This window comes from Hypanus sabinus, chromosome 9 (genome assembly GCF_030144855.1).
Source record: "Hypanus sabinus isolate sHypSab1 chromosome 9, sHypSab1.hap1, whole genome shotgun sequence".
NCBI lineage: Eukaryota > Metazoa > Chordata > Chondrichthyes > Myliobatiformes > Dasyatidae > Hypanus > Hypanus sabinus.
Window position 1 is genome coordinate 136,856,906 of NC_082714.1, and position 20,925 is coordinate 136,877,830.

At 42.2% G+C, this 20,925-nt stretch overlaps 1 protein-coding gene across 1 annotated transcript; it reads left to right on the plus strand.

The window, feature by feature from the left end:
• Positions 1-276: 276 nt before the first annotated feature.
• Positions 277-20,326, plus strand: npbwr2b (neuropeptides B/W receptor 2b). Its single transcript, XM_059978765.1, has 4 exons — positions 277-331; positions 17,212-17,361; positions 18,957-19,038; positions 19,287-20,326. The coding sequence occupies exons 3-4, from the start codon at positions 18,987-18,989 to the stop codon at positions 20,324-20,326; spliced, it is 1,092 nt and encodes a 363-aa protein (XP_059834748.1). The 5' UTR covers positions 277-331; positions 17,212-17,361; positions 18,957-18,986.
• The last annotated feature ends 599 nt before the right edge of the window (positions 20,327-20,925 follow it).

Consider the following 20,925-nt stretch of genomic DNA (forward strand, 5'->3'; position numbering starts at 1 on the left):
TAAGACATTAGTGGGGAGATACTGTTTAAGAAGCATTGAGGAATAGTCGAATCATTAAAGCAGCATGATCATTGCCTGCCTGGTTCCTTCTGGGATTTTGGTTTAAGAACCACCACCAGGCTTTCTCCTGAAACTTGTGATAAATAAAGAAAGAGCAGTCCTCTAAAGAACATCAAGAACTGCAAGTTTTAAATATTAATTGTTTGTTCTTGAAGATGAATTGTGTTGCTTGTCCACTATTTTTTTACATTTGTAGAACGTCAAAATGAAGGGCTCCAATGTACAGTGGAAATGTGAGAAATATACATCAGCAGTCAACCTAGGGGAAGGGGTGAGTCCCTTTCCAAAATGCTAACATCGGAATGATCTGCAGCAGATCAGCAAGGAATATGCAGAGGTAGTTTTGTACTTTCACTTATTAGACAGCATGCCTAAAATTTCTGTGGAACATTTTAGCGTGTGAAGCTACATTCAAATTTTTGAAACGTTCTTTTCCCCAGTGAAGTGAACAGTACTATGAAACTGAGGATCAATTGTAAATCCATGTCACAATCTCTTAATGAAACTTAAGCTCTAAAAATGATATGGTAGAATCTGAATCAGAATTAGAATCAGTTTTATGTGACATGAAATTTGATAACTTAGCAGCAGCAGTTCAATGCAATACATAATCTAGAAGAAGAAGAAAAAGAAGAAAATAATAATGAATAAATAAGTAAATCAATTACAGTATACATGTATTGAATAGATTAAATATTGTGCAAAAAACAGAAATATTGTGTATTAAAAAAAGTGGGGTAGTGTCAAAGGCTTCAATGTCCATTTAGGAATTGGATGGCAGAGGGGAAGAAGCTGTTGCTGAATCACTAAGTGTGTGCCTTCAGGCTTCTGTATCTCCTACCTGGTGGTAACAGTGAGAAAAGGGCATGCCCTGGGTGCTGGAGGTCCTTAATAATGGAAGCTACAAGGTCTCCTGTATCCATTATAGCAAAGTATGTTGATATAAAGCAACTCTGTTCACTCATTCTTTGCTCTTCTGTTAACTCATGCTAATGTCTCTATCTAGCCTGAATCACTGTCTCCTGCAGTGTGGCAGCTGACATGTCTAAGCTTCCAACTGGCCTTTTAAGCAGCCAGAGACTGCTGATCGTGAGAATCCCGGGACATTTATTCCAGCGTCAGCAGATTTCCATCATCCTTCTTGTTGGAAATAGAGGATTCATCTCATTAAGCAATAAAAGAAAGAACCCATGATAATGGAAGAAAATGGTCCAAATAATTATAAAAGGGCTGATTGAAATGTGAACTTGAGGTATTTCTGAACTATAAATGTGTTGTAAATTGTCTGAGGCTGCTGGATATTCAAAAAATTCTGATAAAAACTGCTTATATTAAAAAGAAAGAGATCAGATCAGGTATTATGCATAGAATAGGTTATTCATGGATGAAATAATTTCGTTCTGTAATCTTTTTCATCAGCTATCAAAGTCAGCTGCATCTGTATGTTGATTCCAGAATATTTTCTTAATATGGAGAGGCAAATGTGAGTTCACATTTGTTATTGCAAGTTTAATGGAAAGTTTTCATCTTTTCCCATTATGGAAACTCTCACCTATGATTTACTATTCAATCAAAAACATTTTATAGACTCATCCATTGCATGTGATGTCCAGGTTAAGTTGCAAATTTTTAAGTTAAGTTGCAGCACATCACATAGTGGTTATGAATGTCACACACAGCATCAGCTTCCCCGTGCCATCCTGGTAATCTACAGAAACACAAGAAGGGTAAGCTTAAACAGCTGAAGCTGTGTGCAACAATCCAGCCCCCTCTTACCCTACTCCCACTCCACCCACTACACCTACTGTTGTCCTGCTCCACCAGGCAACAAAGTAAATCAACTAAGAACACAGTTCTATGACATGGAAAACTGTGAGCAGCTATTCTCACATAAATGTTAGTGTTCCTTTATTTATGAGCCGAGAATGGAGTGGCTGAGCTGTTTTTTCCCCTTTCGAGTGGAAGAGGCTGAGAGGGGACTCGATAACAATTATAAGTAGCACATAGGGTAGATAGTAGGAATACTCCAGACCTAAAATGCTTAAAACTAAAGGGCATAAACTTAAAGTAAGGTTGGACCTAAGGAGAGATTTTTTTTCTCACCCAGAGGGTAAATGGAACCTGGAATTCACTGTTTAAGGGAGTGGCAAGTACTCTGACAAACATTTAAGCATCTCGACATGTCCTTGAAAGCCAAGGCATAGAAAGTCGCAAGCTAAGTACCAGGATTAGTAAATACAGGTATTTAATGGTTGGCATAGCACAGATTATGAAGAGATGAGTCCAAACTCCTAATCCTCTAGTATCCCACCAGTTCCACCCTGTCAATTTGAGAAAGATTCACTTATTCCTCCTCCAAACTTTCTGCTTGATAAGCAAATCTCAATCTATGTCAGTAATATAGTGCCATCCCCTTGTTAACCAACATGCTGTGTGGGACCTTACCCAAAACCTTCTGAAAGTCACCATATTCCCCATATTTATTATACTAGTCATATGTTGAAATAACTCCAGTTGATTAATAAAATTTTATTTTCCACTTATTAACACATGCTCATTTCCATCATTCTTGCCAAGGTGAAATATCCTTGTTTCATATTATTTTATGTATCCTTGTGGTATCCTTGAATTTAGACTTGGCACTTTCCCAATTAACGTGAATAAGGTGAGTAATGCACATTTTCAATCATTCCCCTTTCTTACATAGTGTGGATTCTGTGGTCTGGAGAATATGTACTCTCCAATCCACAGAAACATTTCCAGATTAAACATGGTAGAAATATTTTCCTTGTACCTCAGGGCCCCGGACATATAGATTGCTGTAGATACTGTTAATGGGGTGCCAAAAGGAACAAACAAATTTATTAATGATGGCTTCCACAGAACTCGGAAAATCTCTTGGTATTGTTTTGTTATTTTAATTCATGTTAGCATGCTACTGAAATTGACGTATTATAATGTACAATCTTCTTTTCTGCCTCTAACTTATCAAAACAAATAACGTTCAGTTTTTTGGATAAAAGGAATTATGGAAGAGGGACATTAAGGTGCAAGATCATAAATAGTGGGATCAAGACTCCATCTGATTGTACTATTCAATAGTCTTACAACAGCAGGATAGAAGCTGTACTTGAGCCCGGTGGTTTGTACTTCAAGGCTTTTGTATCTTCTGGCCAGTGGAAGAGGGGAGAAGAGAGAATGGCCAGGATTGGTAGGGTCTTTGCTTGTTTCTCACTGATTGTTTTATTAAGACAACAAGAAGTGTAGTGTCTAAGGGGTGGGGGAGGTTTGAGCTGTGTTCACAACTCTCTGCAGTTTCTTATAGACTTGGGTAGAGCTATGTCCATACTGAGCCATGGTGCATTCAGCTAGAATACTGTCGAAGGTGGAACTATAAAAAATAGTGATGCTCAATGGGAATATGCTGAATTTCATTAGACTCCTGAAAAACTGGATGCACTAGCATGCTTACTTGGGCAAGACATCCACATGATTGCACCAGGATAATATACTGGTCATGTTCATTTTACAACTAACTCAACTTCAGCACCATTGACAGGAGCATCTTCACTGACCCCTTCCTAAAATGAATGACCAGCTCTTGTCATGGTCTGGTCAGTGAAATCTGCATTCCAGTTCACGGTCCAGTCTGTGGACTCTGGACTCTGGGTCTTCCAGCCATCCCTTGCCTCGGTTGGGTTTAATCATAAGCACCTGATGCTTGATTTGAGGCTGGGAATATAAGTGGCCCTGGGGTTGAGTGTGGGTGCTGGTTTGTCTTGTCAGTATCTCCTTGGAGCAAACTGGTGGTGGAAGGCTAGGGCAACCCTTTGTGATCTCTAGGCCTGGTTGGAGGACCACTGCTTCATGGAGCCTTGTTGTCTCTAGTCGGAGTAGTCATCGGGGTATAGATTCGGCCGTTTCTGTAGCCAGCCAAGGTTGCTGGCTGCCCAAAACTTGGAGCCACCCCGGATTGAGCTCCCTTCCTGTCCTTGCTGTTACCCTGCAGTTGGATCTGCCCCTTCCTGTCCTTGCCTCTGTGGGGTAAGTCAGGCTGTTCTTGCCATTACCCTGAGGCTGGTCTGTTCCCTTCCCCTTTCCATCTGAGTCCCTGACAGTTTCCTCGGTGGTTTACCTTGGCACTCATCCCGGTCCCACATCCTAGGAAGCATCTGGGCCTGACATCCAAGGAAGGACCCTGGCCCTGCTAAAGCATCCTGGCCCTGATCCTAGGAAGGGTCCTGGCCCAGTGCTCTAAGAAGGATTTTCTTGTCCTTCACAGGCAAGCCTCGGAGAATCCAAGCCATCGCCTAGTTCCGAGGTCTGAGCCCGAGTCAAGACCCAGGATCTGGGTCCTTGTCCAGTCTCTGGCTCGGAGTCCAAGCCCAGGCTCCTCGTTCCCAGTTCCTTGTCCTGGTCCTGCTTTCCTAGCCCAGGTCTGTGTTCCTGTCCCAGCTCCTAATCTGTATCCGGTCCTGTCCCTAACTCTAGTCCTGTCCGGTTCCCAGTACTTCAGTGTCCGTGTCTTGCATTTGGGTCCGTTCCCAATGCCCACCGTATGACAGCTCTTTTGTTCTGCTGGCACTGAGGGATAGATTGTTGTTATGACACGCAATGCCACTAGGCTCTCTATCTCCTTCCCATACTCCAATCCATCATTATTTGAGATTCCACACAGTATGGTGGAGTCATTTGCAAACTTCTAGATGGTACTAGAGCAGAATGTGGCCAAATAATCGTGAGTGCATAGAGCAAAAGAAGATGCTACTTCAGTAGCAATCAGAGCCACAGTACTTTGGAGTTCCTTGAGATCATAAAAAACAAACTGCTGGAGGAACTCCGTGCATCTGTAGAGAGAAATGAACAGTCAATATTTTAGGATGAGACTCTTCATGTAGACCACATGAAGGATCTTGAAACAAAATGGTGACTATTTATTACCCTCTCCAGGTGCTGCCTGACCCATTGTGTTCTTCAAGTGGCTTGTTTCTTTGTTGCCCTAAATCCCAGCATCTGCAGTCGCTTGTGTCTGCCTTGAGATTATGATGCTCTAAAATAAAGGGGGAGCTAATTAGCATTTGAGAGAATAAGTAGCCGGGCTGCAGGGAAATAATGAGAGGACTAGGGGGCTGTTGGGAGTAGTCTACTGGGGGCTTTATGGTCTAATGTATCACAAGAGTTAAATATTAAGTATTAGCATGTCACTGATTTTTTTTCCACTTCTGTTCTTTTTTATCTTTTGTGTAGGTTTCTTAATATCTGTGTTTATTACCTTCACTATTTTAATTAGGAAGGTTTGCCAATATTTTATTAAGGATCCTGAAAGGGCAGCATATTTAATGAAAAATATATTTTTCATTAAAGATGGTACTATTTCAGGATCCTGAATGGACTGTGACCGGCATCGTGGCTATGAAATCACTTTCATGAATTTCAGTTCTGAATATTATTTGCTTACTTTTATTCTTTGCAAGATTTGTTTTTTTTCCCCTGCACATTGAGTGTTTGATGGTCTTGAATGGGATCTTCAATGTGATCTTCTGTGCTTCTTTGTTTTGTACCCGCCAGTAACGAGATGAATCGCATGGTTGTATAAAGTATACATACTTGGATAATAAATGTACTTTGAACTTTGCAGTACAGTGTAGGAAATGGCAATAAAAAAGATTTTGAATAAAATGCAAAAAAGATTTTCCCACCTTATCTCCTGTAAAAATGCTATTTAGTTTTGAGTTCCTTCACCCACGCCACATCTGTTCCGAAGATGTGGTCTCCTTTTCCAGGACATCAGAGACGCGGTCTTCAAAGGATTAGGTTTCTCTTCCTCCATTATTGATACTGCCTTCACCTCCATCTCCTCCATTTTCTGAACAACTGCCCTCACCCCATCTTCCCACTGCAGAGTTGGTCCTTATCTGCATCCATGAGCCTACACATCCAACACATCATCCTCAGCAACTTCCGTCACCTCCAAAGGGACCCTACCATTAAACATATCTTTACCTCCCCCACTTCACTTTCTGCAAGGATCTCTCCCTTGGTGTGATTCCCTTGTCTATTCATCCCTCCCTGCTAATCTCCCCTGCCAAACTAAACACTTTGCTCTCCTTCTTTTCCATCCATTTTCCTTTCCCACCTACTTGGCTTAACCTATCGCCTTCTAGCTAGCCTCCTTTCTCTCTCTCTCTTCTCCTCCCCCCCACCATTTTATTTTGTCATCTTCTCTCTTCCATTTCAGTCCTGAAGAAGGGTCTTGGACTGAAACTTCTTTTCCATAGATGCTGCCTGACCTGCTGAGTTCCTCCAGCATTTTGTGTGCTGCTTTAGCTTTCCAGCTTCTGCAGGCTTTCTCATGTTCATTGAAGTGGAGATTTTACAGATATTTATAAGGGGGCAACTGGTAGAGGAACTTATGGAGAAAGAGACCTCATTATTCAAATAACAAATTCGTTACTTCCATTCAACATAGTGGGAGCTATTTTGTCCACTCAAATACGGTATATGCTGTCTCACAGAGCATTCTCGTTCCCTGGTCCCTATTCTTCCTACATTGCTATCGACTCCCACCATATTCTCCGCCACACTTCCACCCACCAACAGTCACTGAGTGGAGAAGAAAATGAATAAAAACATCAAGTTGCTGTATTACACATAATATTTGTGAGAATGTTTCATTTCAGCAGGCCATAGGAAAGCATTAGGACTTGGAGAACTTGAGACTATGTTAAATGTGGGCATGGTGTATTGTGGTTCTTTCTGCAGATAAAGACAAAATGTGGCATTCTGAATGAATGTGGGTCCATAAGATCATATAAGACATAGGAGCAGAATTAGGCCATTTGGCCCATCGTGTCTGGTCCACCATTCCATCATGGGTAATTAATTATCCCCCTCAAAATTATTCTTCTGCCTTCTCCTTAACTTTCGACATCCTTACTAATCAAGAACTTATCAGCCTCTGCTTTAAATATACACAAAGATTTGGCACCCACAGCTGCTTGTGGCAAGAATTCCACAGATTCACCACCCCCTGGCTAAAGAAGTTCCTCCTCATCTCTATCCTAAAGGGACATCTGTCTAAAGAGGCTCTAACCTCTGGTCCTAGACTTGCCCGCTATAGGAAACATCCTTTCCACGTCCACTCTGTCTAGGATTTTCAATATTTGATAGGTTTCAATGAGATTTCCCCCCCCCCCCCCCACCCTTCTAAACATCAGCAACCACGGGCACAGAGCCATCAAATGCTCTTCACATATTAACCTTTTCATTCCATGAATCATTCTCATGAGCCTCCTCTGGACCCTCTCCAATGCCAACTCATCTTTTCTCATATAAGGGCACCAAAAATTGCTCCCAATACTCCAAATGTTGTCTGACCAATGCCTTATAAAGCCTCACCATTATATGCTTGTTTTTATATTCTAGCCCTCTCAAAATGAAGACTAACATTGCATTTACCTTCCTTACCACTGACTCAACCTGCAAGTTAAACTTTAGGGAGTCTTGCATTAGGACCCCTGAGTCCCTTTGCACCTCTGATTTCTGAATTTTCTCCCTGATTAGAAAATAATTGTAACACTTGTGTAGCACTGATCTTATCACATGTGACTAGTCACCACACATTTTGAGAAAATCAAATTACACTAGGTACTAGCAGGTCATCAGAAAATTCTGGTGTCGGAAGGAGGCAGTGAATAGAAACCACACAGTTTTGGAAATAAGGTTTTGTTTATAAGAAAAGAAAACAATATGTACAAAATATTTACATGAGCAAGAACAATTCAAATTCCAACATCCTGTTTAGGTTCCAAATCAATATATCAACAAAAGCCAAATTCCTGTTTAGTTAGAATCAGGGATATTCTTTAGAATGACCTTTGTTACTACAATTTCTCTAACTAATTAGATCTAGTGTTATTCCCTATTTAAAAGTTTACAGACTAAACTTTCCTTTTTACTTATCCCTAGCAGGGTAAAGATACTCACTACTAATTCCAGTCTTGACAGTTAGTGTCCTCAGCTTCTAATCATTGCAGTATTTCTCTCCTTGCCATCCTGCATCAACCACACCCCTTCTCACATAGCATTTTTTTCAAAATTTTCTTTAAAAAAAAAATTGGTAGACCTCGTTTTCATCCCCCCACAGGTAGAACTTTTCAACATTACATCTTTGGGTTTAATTAACCTGGGTTACAGAATCAACACCTTTATTCCTTCTACCAAAGTGTATGACCATACACATTTCTACATTATATTCCATTTGCCTCTTATTTGCCCATTCTTCTCATCTCATCTGCAGACTCCCTGCTTCTTCAATACTAACTGCCCCCCACCTATTTTGCATTATCCACAACCTTGGCCACAAAGCCATCAATTTCAACATCTAAACCTTTGACATATAACATTAAAAGAAGCAGTCCCAACAATAAGCCCTGGCAAAACACCACTAGTCCCCAGCAGTCAACCAGAAAAGGTTTCCTTAATTCCCACTCTTTGTCTCCTGCCAGTTAGGCAATCTTCTATCCATGCTAGTATCTATCCATTAATACCATGGGTTCTTGTTAAGCAGTCTCATGTGCGGCACCTTGTCAAAGGCTTTCCAAAAGTCTAGGTAAACAACATCCTCTGGTTCTCTTTTATCTAACCTGCCTGCTCTTTCCTCAAAGAATTCCAACACATTTGTCAGACAAGATTTCACCTTTAGGAAACCATGCTGACATGGGTCATGTAGGCACAGGAATCCTTGGGCTTTCATGGAACAACATACCATTGAAAGTTCTTACTTCTATTTTAATAAAGGCAGCTATAGTATCTCTGTAAGCCAATCACCACATTCCATTGAAATTGAAATAAACCATGGTTTGTGGTTTAAAAAAAAGAAATGTGAAACTGGATCAATTTCAAAAGCTATTCAGGCATATAAAATCTGTCTCAGAACAGATACTTATTAACATGATTGAGTCATAATGCTGCCACTTACTGGGTTTGCTATTTGATTTACATGAAGCTTGACAGTCCTTTGTTCCTGTATACAGATCCATGCATACATCCATACAAAATGAATTTATACTGCCAATGATGTGTCTAATCATCAAATAGAACTAATGCTGTGGAATTACTTTGGAAATCTCTTAGAAAGGCTAATAAATATATTCATTTACTAGTAAGAAAGATTCTGAAGAGTAGTGATGTTGCAGAGGAAAACAATAAATCAGCCAAACCAAGATGAACCGATATCTGTGAGATAACACTTGGCTGTGGTATAAATGTTAGACAGCTACAGAAATTCTGATAAAGGTGCCCTTTAATGGTCATACAATAGTTCTCAGGATGTTCCACAGCAATTTCAATTCAATGATTTTGAGAAATAGTTCTTTTGTGGGCAAGGTTCCACAAGTGGCAATGAGGTTAATAGCTTTGGAAGAACAAGATGGAGGAGGAATAAAGGGGATTTTAATGATAGTTTTCTGATGTTTTAAGTGTTTGTAAATGTCAAATTGAAAGTACATCTTGCAGTAGTCTAAGCATCTTAACCTCATGTAAACATGGTTACCATCCTCATTCTGATGATGGACTTAAAGCTATTTGCATTACTTTACTTTATTGTCACCAAACAATTGATACTAGAGCGTACAATCATCACAGCGATATTTGATTCTGCGCCTTCATTCCCCCTGAAGTACAACTCGAAGTAAATATAATAAAAATTTAAATTACAAATCATAATTAGAAAATAGAAAAGGGAAAGTAAGGTAGTGCAAGTCAGGTCCCGATATTTGGAAGGCACGGCCCAGATCCGGGTCAGGATCTGTTCAGCAGTCTTATCACAGTTGGAAGAAGATGTTCCCAAATCTGGCCATACGAATCTTCAAGCTCCTGAACCTTCTCCCGGAGGGAAGAGGGACAAAAAGTGTGTTGGCTGGGTGGGTCGAGTCCTTGATTATCCTGGCAGCACTGCTCCGACAGCACGCAGAGTAAAGTGAGTCCAAGGATGGAAGATTGGTTTGTGTGATGTGCTGTGCTATGTTCACAATCGTCTGCAGCTTCTTCAGGTCTTGGACAGGACAACTTCCATACCAGGTTGTGATGCACCCTAGAATAATGCTTTCTATGGTGCATTTATTAAAATTAGTGAGGGTTTTAGGGGACAGGTCAAACTTTTTCAGCTCTCTCAGGAAGTAAAGGCACTGGTGGGCCTTCTTGGCAGTGGACTCTGCTTGGTTAGACCAAGTCAGGTCATTCATGTTATTCACCCCAAGGAACTGAAAGCTTTTGACCTGTTCCACCTGCGCACCACCAACGTAGATGGGGTCGTGCAGTCCACTACTCCTTCTGAAGTCAACAACCAATTCCTTTGTCTTGCTGACGTTACACTGATTGGCTTTACTCCTTAGACCTTAATGTCAATTCAACCACAGTGGGCAGGAATTTATCATCAGTGTTAGGTGGTGTTTAATTATTTAAACTTGAGGAATGCATCCACTAGACATGGTATCTATCATTATTTTTGGTTGTAATTATGTGGGTATCTCAGCTTCCTAACAGTTCATTAAATTTTACTGCTCAATATGGAGGACTTTGCAGAAACAGCATTTTTCTAATACTTTGTGTTAACAGCTGTTCCTAGTCCTTGTCTAAGACAGATAGAGGCGGGCAATGATCCCTGCCACCCGGCAGGCTATTCACTTTTTGACAGGTTTAATCTTCAGTCTTTAAACCCCTTTTTCTTAATCTAGCAAAGGCAGTCTTGGCACGTGCAAGTTGAGAGCAAATTTCATCGATGGTGTCTGCATTTACCAAGACCAGTAGTCTCCATTTCCATGGTTTTGCTGTAGGGCTGCATAGTACAGATTTAGTTTAGTTTTATCTTGCAGAGCTTGAATGTAGTATCTATCTCCAGTTATGCTTCAATAAGTGAGTCAATGATGATCTGTGCACAATATTGATAATGTAGCTCAAATACTGATGTCTGGATAACCTTGGTTTGGTTGCCTGCTGTATTTTTCTTGGAGTTTTCATGTCCATTATGCCTAGAGATGGAAAGAATCTACACTGCAATTTGGGAGGAGCACTTTAACACTATGGAGTCATAGAACACTACAGAACAGAAACAAGCTCTTTGGCCCATCTAGTCCATGCTGAACCATTAATCTGCCTAGTCCAATTGACCTGCGTCTGGGCCATAGTCCTCCATAACCCTCCCACCATGTACCTATCCAAATTGAAATTGAACTCTACTTCATGCACCTCTTGTGCTGGCAATTTGTTCCACACTCTTACCACCCTCTGAGTGAAGAAGTTCCCCTCATGTTCCCCTTAAATATTTCACCTTTCACCCTTAACCCATGATCTGTAGTTGTAGTCTCACATAACCTCAGAGGAAAAAGCCTGCTTAAATCTATAACCATCATAATTTGTACACCTCTATCAAATCTCCCCTCAGTCTTCTACATTTTAGGAGATAAACTCCTAACCTATTCAACTTTTCTCTATGGCTTAGGTCCTCAAGTCCTGTGATGTCACTTTCAAGGATATATGGATCTGTATTCCCAGACCCCTCTGCTCCATCATACTCCTCAGCCCCCTGCTGCTCACTGTGTAAGACGTAACTTGGTTTGTCCAGCCAAAGTGCAACACCTCACACTTGTCTGCATTAAATTTCATTTGCCATTTTTCCAGCTAGACCACATCCTGCTGCAAGCTTTGATGGTTTTTCTCGCTATCTACTACAGCCCTAATCTTGGTGTCACCTACAAATTTGCTCATGCAATTTACCACATTATCATCCAGGTAATTGATATAGATGACCAACAACAGCGGACCCAACACTAATCCCTATGGCTCAGAAGTAGTCATAGGCCTCCAGTCTAAGAGGTAACTACTACATAGAGTCCCACGGTCGTGTCATCGGCGAACTTGATGATGTGGTTCGAGCTGTGTGTTGCAGCACAGTCGTGGGCCAGCCCTGGGGGGCCTCCGTCCTCAGAGCAATGGTGTTGGAGATGCTGCCTCCGATCTGGACTGACTGAGGTCTCCCAGGCAGGAAGTCGAGGATCCAGTTGCAGAGGGAGGTGGTCAGGCCCAATAAGCTCAGCTTTCCAATCAGTTTCTGAGGGATAATTGTGTTGAATGCTGAACTGAAGTCTATGAACAGCATTCGAATGTATGTGTCTTTTTTGTCCAGGTGGGTTAGGGCCAGGTGGAGGGTGATGGCAACGGCGTCATCTGTTGAATGGTTGGGATGGTACGCGAACTACAGGGGGTCCTGTGAGGGAGTCAGCAGGGTCTTGATGAGCCTCTCGAAACACTTCATGATGATGGATGTGAGTGCAATGTGACAGTAGTCATTGAGGCGGACACTGAAGACTTTGGCATGGGGACGATGGTGGCGGCTTTGAAAAACTTTGGAACGATGGCGCTGCTCAGGGAGATGCTGAAGATATCAGTGAGAACATCTGCTAGCTGGTCTGCACATCCTATAAGCACTCTGCCATGAATATTGTCTGGTCCAGCAGCCTTCCGTGGGTTGACCCTGCACAGGGTTCTTCTCACATCGGCCACGGTGAGACACAGTACCTGGTCATTTGGAGGAGGGGTGGACTTCCTCGCCACCACGTCATTTTCCGCCTCAAAATGAGTGTAGAAGTTGTTCAGAGTATCTGGGAGGGAGGCATCATGCGCAGAGTCAGGTGACGTTCTCCTGTAATTGGTGATGTCCTGGATGCCCTTCCACATGCACTGCGTGTTGCCGCTGTCCTGGAAGTGGCTGTGGATTCGCTGGGTATGTGCACACTTTGCCTCTGATGTTGCCTCCTTGGGTACAGGACATAGGGCCAGGACTCATAACAGAACGCAGAGCCAGGACCCCTCCTTGGGTACAGGACATAGGGCCAGGAATCATAACAGAACGCAGAGCCAGAACCCCTCCTTGGGGACAGGACATAGGGCCAGGACTCATAACAGAACGCAGAGCCAGAACCCCTCCTTGGGGACAGGACATAGGGCCAGGACTCATAACAGAACGCAGAGCCAGAACCCCTCCTTGGGGACAGGACATAGGGCCAGGACTCATAACAGAACACAGAGCCGGGACCCCTCCTTGGGTACAGGACATAGGGCCAGGACTCATAATACAGAACACAGAGCCAGAACCCCTCCTTGGGTACAGGACATAGGGCCAGGACTCATAATACAGAACACAGAGCCAGGACCCCTCCTTGGGTACAGGACATAGGGCCAGGACTCATAATACAGAACGCTGAACATGATGAGATAGTTCCCAACGCTAGGTAGCGGCAAAATGGCCGGACCTACCTAGCAAAGGTGTGGACACAGACAGACAGTTCCAAACAGGGTGAGGCTCCAGACACAGGTGAGGCGAGGCTCCAGGCACAGGTGAGGCGAGGCTCCAGGCACAGGTGAGGCTAGGCGAGGCTCCAGGCACAGGTGAGGCGAGGCGAGGCTCCAGGCAGAGGTGAGGCTAGGCAAGGCTCCAGGCAGAGGTGAGGCTAGGTCCAGCTCCAGGCAGGAAGGTGAAGAGAAGGGATGCAGACAAGGGGTTTGGACAGGAACAACCCAGCAGCCAGAGGCTGAATCCTGAAGCTATTTATGAAGCCAGTCCAAACAAGAATCAGCTGCCTCAACAGAAACTGGGGAAACCCGGAAAACCTGGAATCAGGAGATTGGACCGGACCGTGAACCAGAATGCAGATTTCACGAACTGGACCATGACACATCCATTATTAAGGACCCCCATCACTCAAATATACCCTCTTCTCATTGTTCCCATCAGGATGAAGGTACAAAAGGCATAAGGTACACACTCAGTGATTCAGGAACAGCTTTTTTCTGCTTCCATCCGATTTCTGAATGGACATTGAATCCATGAACACAACTTCACATTTTAAACACATTATTTCTGTTTTTTTGCCATATTTTTAATCTATTCAATATAAATATATATACTTACTGTAATAGGTGTATTTATTTTTCTTCTATATTATGAATTGCATTGAACTGCTGCTGCTAAGTTAACAAATTTCACGACACATGCCAGTGATAATAAACCTGACTCTGATTCTGATTTCACTTTACCAGTACAGCTTTACCAGAAAAACAACTATCCCAATCTACACTTAACAGATCTTTTTTGATACCATCAAAATTGGCCTTTCTCCAATTTAGAAACTCAGTTTGAGGACCAGACCTATGCATTTCCATAACGGTGTGATATCAGAGCTCCCTAGTGATTTTGTGGTTAGGATTTGGAGCTCTTACTGCCACGACCCAGGATCGATTCCCAGTCAGGGAGCATAGTGATCTTGGGTGCTACGGTGGCTTAGCAGTTACTGCAATGCTATGACATCCCAGGGTGTTCTGAAGCTCAGAGTTCAATTCTGGTGTCTTTCCGTAAGGAGCCTCTGTACGTCCTCCCCATGGAATGCATGCATATTCCCCAGGTTCTCTGGTCTCCTCCCACAGTCCAAAGATGTACCACATAAGTTAATTGATCATTGCAAATTGTCCTGTGACTAGGATAGGATTAATTGGGCTTGTGGGTTTGCTGCTGGGGCATGGCTCAAAGGGCCAGAGGGTTTATTGTACACGGTATCATGGTAAATATATAAATAAATAATATCCTCCTCTTCCCAGTTTCAGTAATCAATCATGTACACACCACTGATTGTAAAATGATAAATTTTATGACTACTTCAATCAATTCCCAAAGTAACCATATACAAAGGCATATCTTTTACTTTCCTTGGTCCCCAATAGTATGTAGTTACTGTAATGGAAAATCCACTCTGCTTTTAAGATGCAAGATTCGAGATTGTTCAATGTCATTTCCTGTACACTAGAATAAAGGAGAACAAGATAAATGTAACTCCAGATCCGATGCAGCACAAAAAAAGAACACCATAATAAAAAACACAATAAATATAAATAACTAAGATAGCCTATATAGATAAATTGATCATATGTTTATGAAGTGTGATGCTAGGCACATAATGTGACTGACAGGAAGTGACAAAGTGGGAGCTGGGAGGGTTGTGGAGGGGTGGGTTAGTGGGTGGAGGTGCGGATCAGCCTTGGGAACATTAGCTACTTATGGGTCTGGTAGTCCTGGCTGGATGTTACTTGGCCTCTTCCCTGATGGGACTGGGACAGACAGTCCATGAGCAGGGTGGGTGAGATCCTTCATGATGTTAGTGGCCTCTTTTAGGCACCTTTCTGTATATACTTTGAGACATGAAGGTTTCGTCAGCAGAAAACAAGAAAACTGGTTTCAGCACCTTAACTGGCCCTACCCTTTCATATTTGCTGTCCTTATTTCACCATGTAAATAACAGCTGGCCAATAAGTGATAGAACTGTTGACTTACCATGGACACACCATCCAAAAGCACAGCCATGAGCTCTTTATTCAACTCTTTCAGATTGACAGCTTGCTTACATGCACCACAGTCAGAACTATCAATCACAAACCGTGTTATATAGAGTTCGGCCTTAGGATATTATAAACAATCGGCATTGCTCGGTTTAGCTTCTGCCATTACTATCGAGCAAAGTGCTGTCTGGAACTACTTCGAACCCTAATTATTTTCTTGCTTAACAACTTGATGGAAGCTGATATCCCTCCGCTCATTTAAATCTCTGCAGGTTCGTGGAACTTTACAGGGTACCTGAAAGAACAGAATTCTTTCCGGTGACCTCCATTTAGATATAGGTGCGTGTTCAAATTTAAGTATTGTGCCAACGATAAACAGGGTGAGAGGAAATGTCATTTTAGTGTAATTTAGCCCTTTAATTTCCATTCTTACAGTAAGCACTGGGCGAAGCCAACAATATCCCATAAATTTACATGAACTGCGAAGGTGACAGGTATTTCTGAATAACTAGTTACCGTGAGCGCGGTTGGAATTTTGTGCAAATTTCACACACACGTAAGTAGCTCTGAATACTGAGCTTCCAAAGATCACAGGGCGAGTGTCTTAAATTTCTGAAGAAATATCTGAACTAATTAAACAACGACGCAGGCGTTCGAGTGCGCTTCTTGTTACTTCATTTTCAAGTCCACTTCGGGGACAAGCACTAACAAGCACCTACCCCAAAGCAGTACAGCATTTGATCTGTTTTTATTTCGAAGTTTCTCATCAAGTACAAATTTACAGCATGTCATTACATGTGGTTGTAAATCCGACTCTGCGACATTATTTCGCAACAGTGATACTTAATACATTGTCTCTCTTCCGTATTTCACGATTGGTAAATGGCAGGGCCGCGACGACTTCCATCAATGCTATAATTAAAAAAAATCTCATTATAGTAATTAGAAGTAATGTTTATACAAGATAATAAATGTCCAAGTGGAATTTTAAAATGACAATGTTGAAAAAGAGGTTCAGCCGTCCAAACACATCTGTGGAATCAGAATCATAATCAGTTTAATATCACAGGCATATCTCATGAAACTGGTGAACTTTGCAGCAACGCTCCGATGCAAAGCATGATAACAGACAGAAAAAGAAACTGCGAATTACAATAAGTATATGTGTAATTAAATAGTTAAATAAGTAATGCAAAAGTGGAAATTTTAAAAAAAAGCACGGCAAGGTAGTGTTCGTGGGTTCAATGTCCATTCAGAAATCGGATGGCAGAGGGGAAGAAGCTTTGTCCCAGTGGTTGAGTGTGTGTCTTCAAGCTTCTGTACCTCCTTTCCGATGGTAGCAATGGGAAGTGGGCATGGTCTGGGTAGTGTAGGTTCCTAATGATGGACGCCGCCTTTCCGAGGCACCGCTCCTTGAAGATGACCTGGATATTACGGAGGCTAGTACCCATGATGGAGCTGACTAATTTGCATCTTACTTCGATCGTTTACATTATTCTCCCCCACCCCCCAATACCAGACAGTGATGGAGCCAGTTACGTTGCTCTCCACGGTGCATCTGTAATTTGCGAGTGTTTTTGGTGATATACCACATCTCCTCGAACTCCTAATGAGATATAGCCGCTGCCGTGCCGTCAGTATGGTTGTATCAATATGTTAGCTCCTCAGAGATATTGATACCCGGGAACTTGAAATTGCTCACTCTCTCCATGTCAGATACCTCTATGAGGACTGTTGTGTGTTCCCTCGTCTTATTCTTTTCAGAGTCTGCAATCAGTTTTGGTGGAACTGTCGTTGAGCGCAGGGTTGTTGCTGCGACACCACACAACCAGCTGGTATATCTTGCTCCTGTACGTCCTCTCGTCACCATCTGAAATTCCGCCAACAAGGGTTGTATCGGCACAAGTCCCTGAGGTGAGCCAGTGTTGATTGTCAGCCAGGTGGAGATATTGTTATAAGTCGAGGGTCCAGTTGCAAAGGGAGGTACAGAGGTCCAGGTTCTGGAGCTTTTCTATCAGGGTTCTAGCACTGATGGTGTTAAACGCTGAGCTGTAGTCAATAAACAACATCCTGACATAGGTATTTGTGTTGTCCAGGTGATCAAGGCCGCGTGGAAAGCCAGTCAGATCGCGTCCGCCGTACACCTTTTGTGCTGATAGGCAAATGGCAATGGGCCCAGGCCCCTGCTGAGGCAGGAATTCCCTCTCATCACCGAAAGAGAAAGAGAAACTGATGTTTCAGAATTTTCAATATTTTAGGTTTCTTCCTTTTCAAATGCCGAGGCGGATCGGTCATAAGTAACATTAAAAAAAACATTTTCAGTTATAATATAAATGCTGCTGTTATCCAAATTTATTTGATGTTACATGCAATTTGGCCGTAAAGTATGGAAGTAGAGTTGTTTAGCAGTGATGTAAATGAGAGCTAGCCATCATACATTTAAAAATTATAATTATTGCATCGTATCAGTTGAGGTGCATTGGGAAAATTCTGTATCTCCTCCATCCGTAGTGTGAACGTATAATGCACGATTTAAAGATGCAATTGGCTTTGATTTATTGTCAAACAGTTACAGTTCGATTTCACTCACTAGGATCAACATGTTTGACAAAATATCCTTAGATGTAATATGCCTGTCCAATTTCACAGAATGGTAGTAACTTTGCTGGGCAAACCTTTGCTTCATTGGTTCATATACCAACTCGATCGATGATTTTAAACACGGCGTGCAACATTTTCTATTGTTAGCAGATGTATAAATTAGGAGATTGTAGCAACACTTATTTTTCTAATATTTGAAGAACAGTGGCTACGATGAACTAAACTTTATTGGATCATTACAGCTGCCTGCTAGGGAAGTAGGTACTCTCATGTTAAGACATCACCAGCTCACAATTTGAAGCTGATGCAATATAAATGGGACCTTGTTTTAAATGAAAACTAATAGCATTGGTTGATTTTGGCTTTGGTTCGATAGAATTGGAAAAAAAATAATACTAATGATGAATGCGTGAAATTTAGAGAATTATTTGAAGAAGATTAAAAGAGAGAGAGAGAAAAAAATAAGGCGTGCCAGTAGAAACACCAGCGGATTGGACGTCAGCATTTCCGAATATACATCTTCTCGAACACTACTGGAGAGGTCCCATTTTGGCTGCTGCAGAGCAGGTTCCCTGACTGTTCCATCACCAGCGTGCCGGGCAATCACAACCTCTCCAATGCGCTGCATCCCTTTAAGGGCAATGTCCCTGACGAAGTACAAACCAGCTTTCTGTTTCTCATGGCCTCGGCTGTTTCGTCTTTTCAACAGATACTGTAAACTGTTAAAAGTTTTCAATCTGACGAGGGAGATTTACCAATAAGTGAATAAGAATAGTATTTGTTAAATAATGAATATACGATATATAATGGCTGCTCATTAATGACGTATTAACAATTAGAGAATTGATAAACTTCTTTAAAGATGTATGTTATATGTAGTTGGTAACTGTGCCTTTATGTTTCGGTAGGTCAAGCAATTTAAAGCTCAACTTAGTACTATGAAGTGGAACCCGCGAGAAAAGGATTTCATTGCCGGTGAGATGGGGAATGGTACGTTGCTAATGGCAACTTGATGGACCCATTTCTCTTTTCGCTTGGGGCATTCTCACGCAAGGAACTAACTGGATGTTGTGCTGAAGTGGAAGACTCCATTTATCCCGACTGAAACCGACGGGTCACTCCCGGTATTGTATACGTGTTGTTTTATAAGCGATCGTGAGAGATTAGCAATCATCCTGAAAAACAGCGTATACACCGATTATTTTTTTACCAGCATAACGATGTCTGTTTCTGTATAGATTCGTCTTCAGTACATACGCCCTTGGGACAAACATTAAACAACATGGAAAACAGTTCCGGACCAGGGATCCTGAATAAATCTTGCCCCGGCTCGCAGGATGTGTGTGAGTTCTACAATGGTACAGACACTAACTTCATGCATGAACACTATCCAGATTTTTACATTATACTTCCCGTGATCTATTCGGTGATTTGCGCTGCCGGCCTTACCGGCAACACAGCCGTGATCTACGTGATTTTAAAAGCTCCTAAAATGAAGACAGTGACTAATATGTTCATTCTCAATTTGGCCATTGCCGACGATCTTTTCACTCTCGTTCTGCCAATCAATATAGCGGACCATCTTCTCCACTACTGGCCGTTCGGGGAGATCATATGCAAGCTCATTCTTTCCATAGACCATTACAACATCTTTTCCAGCATTTATTTCCTGACTGTCATGAGCATTGACCGCTATCTGGTGGTCTTGGCCACCGTTCGCTCGAAGAAGTTGCCACAGCGCACCTACAGGGCTGCCAAAATCGTCAGCCTCTGCGTTTGGGTCCTGGTTACTCTAATCGTTTTACCCTTCACGATCTTTGCCGAAGTCTACACCGACCCCATGAACAGGAAGAGCTGCGTCCTGGTGTTCCCCAAACCCGAACGCGCCTGGTTGAAAGCGAGTCGTATCTATACCCTCATCCTCGCTTTCGCAATCCCAGTCTCGACCATTTGTGTTCTGTACGCGATGATGTTGTACAGACTCCGAAGCATGCACCTGAATTCAAACGCCAAAGCCCTGGACAAAGCGAAGAAGAGGGTGACGCTAATGGTCTTTATAGTGCTGGCAGTGTGTCTTTTCTGCTGGACCCCTTTTCATCTCACTACCATCGTCGCCTTGACCACGGATGTCCAGGAGACACCGCTAGTTATCGGCATCGCTTACTTCATCACCAGTCTCAGTTACGCCAATTCTTGTTTAAATCCTTTGCTGTACGCGTTTCTGGATGACAGTTTCCAGAAAAGTTTTAAGAAATTGTTGGAATGTAGAACAGCATAGTCGAGACTCGGGTTTAACTGAAAACGACTGATAATCTTACAAGTGTGTTAACTTTTCAAATTTAAAAAAAGCCAGTACATTTATAATTGCCAAAGTTCTCTGCTGCCACCTGTTGTTACACGCGCGGATAATAGAGCTAATCTTGAGAAGTTACCGAGGTATTTTAATGTTAATTATAGCCCTGGGTCAAGGTATAAACGCTTAAGTGCGGAGTTTAATCTGACTGAATGTACAGCTGGAATCGTCCGCTTTTCCTCCGACTCGCTATAAAACCTAACATATATAAGACGTTTCTAAAGCAGAAAGGCTTATTTTAAACTTTGCTGTAACGAAAGGTAGCATGACGTCAGAAGTCAAGAATTTAATTTTACGTTTGTAGGTGTCGTGGGTTTGTATAACAAAGTGGCAAGGTGAACATTAACACGTAGTCGAGTTAATAACCACTGGTTGGGGAAATTGCATGACGAATGCGCTGAATTGAGGCCTATCATCTTATAAAGTTATTTCATTTTCTCAGTACTTGTAATCTGCATTGTATACTGTGGTTAGCATGGTTCTCTGATGTGAAGTGTTCTACTGTTGATATTTACAATGTTCTG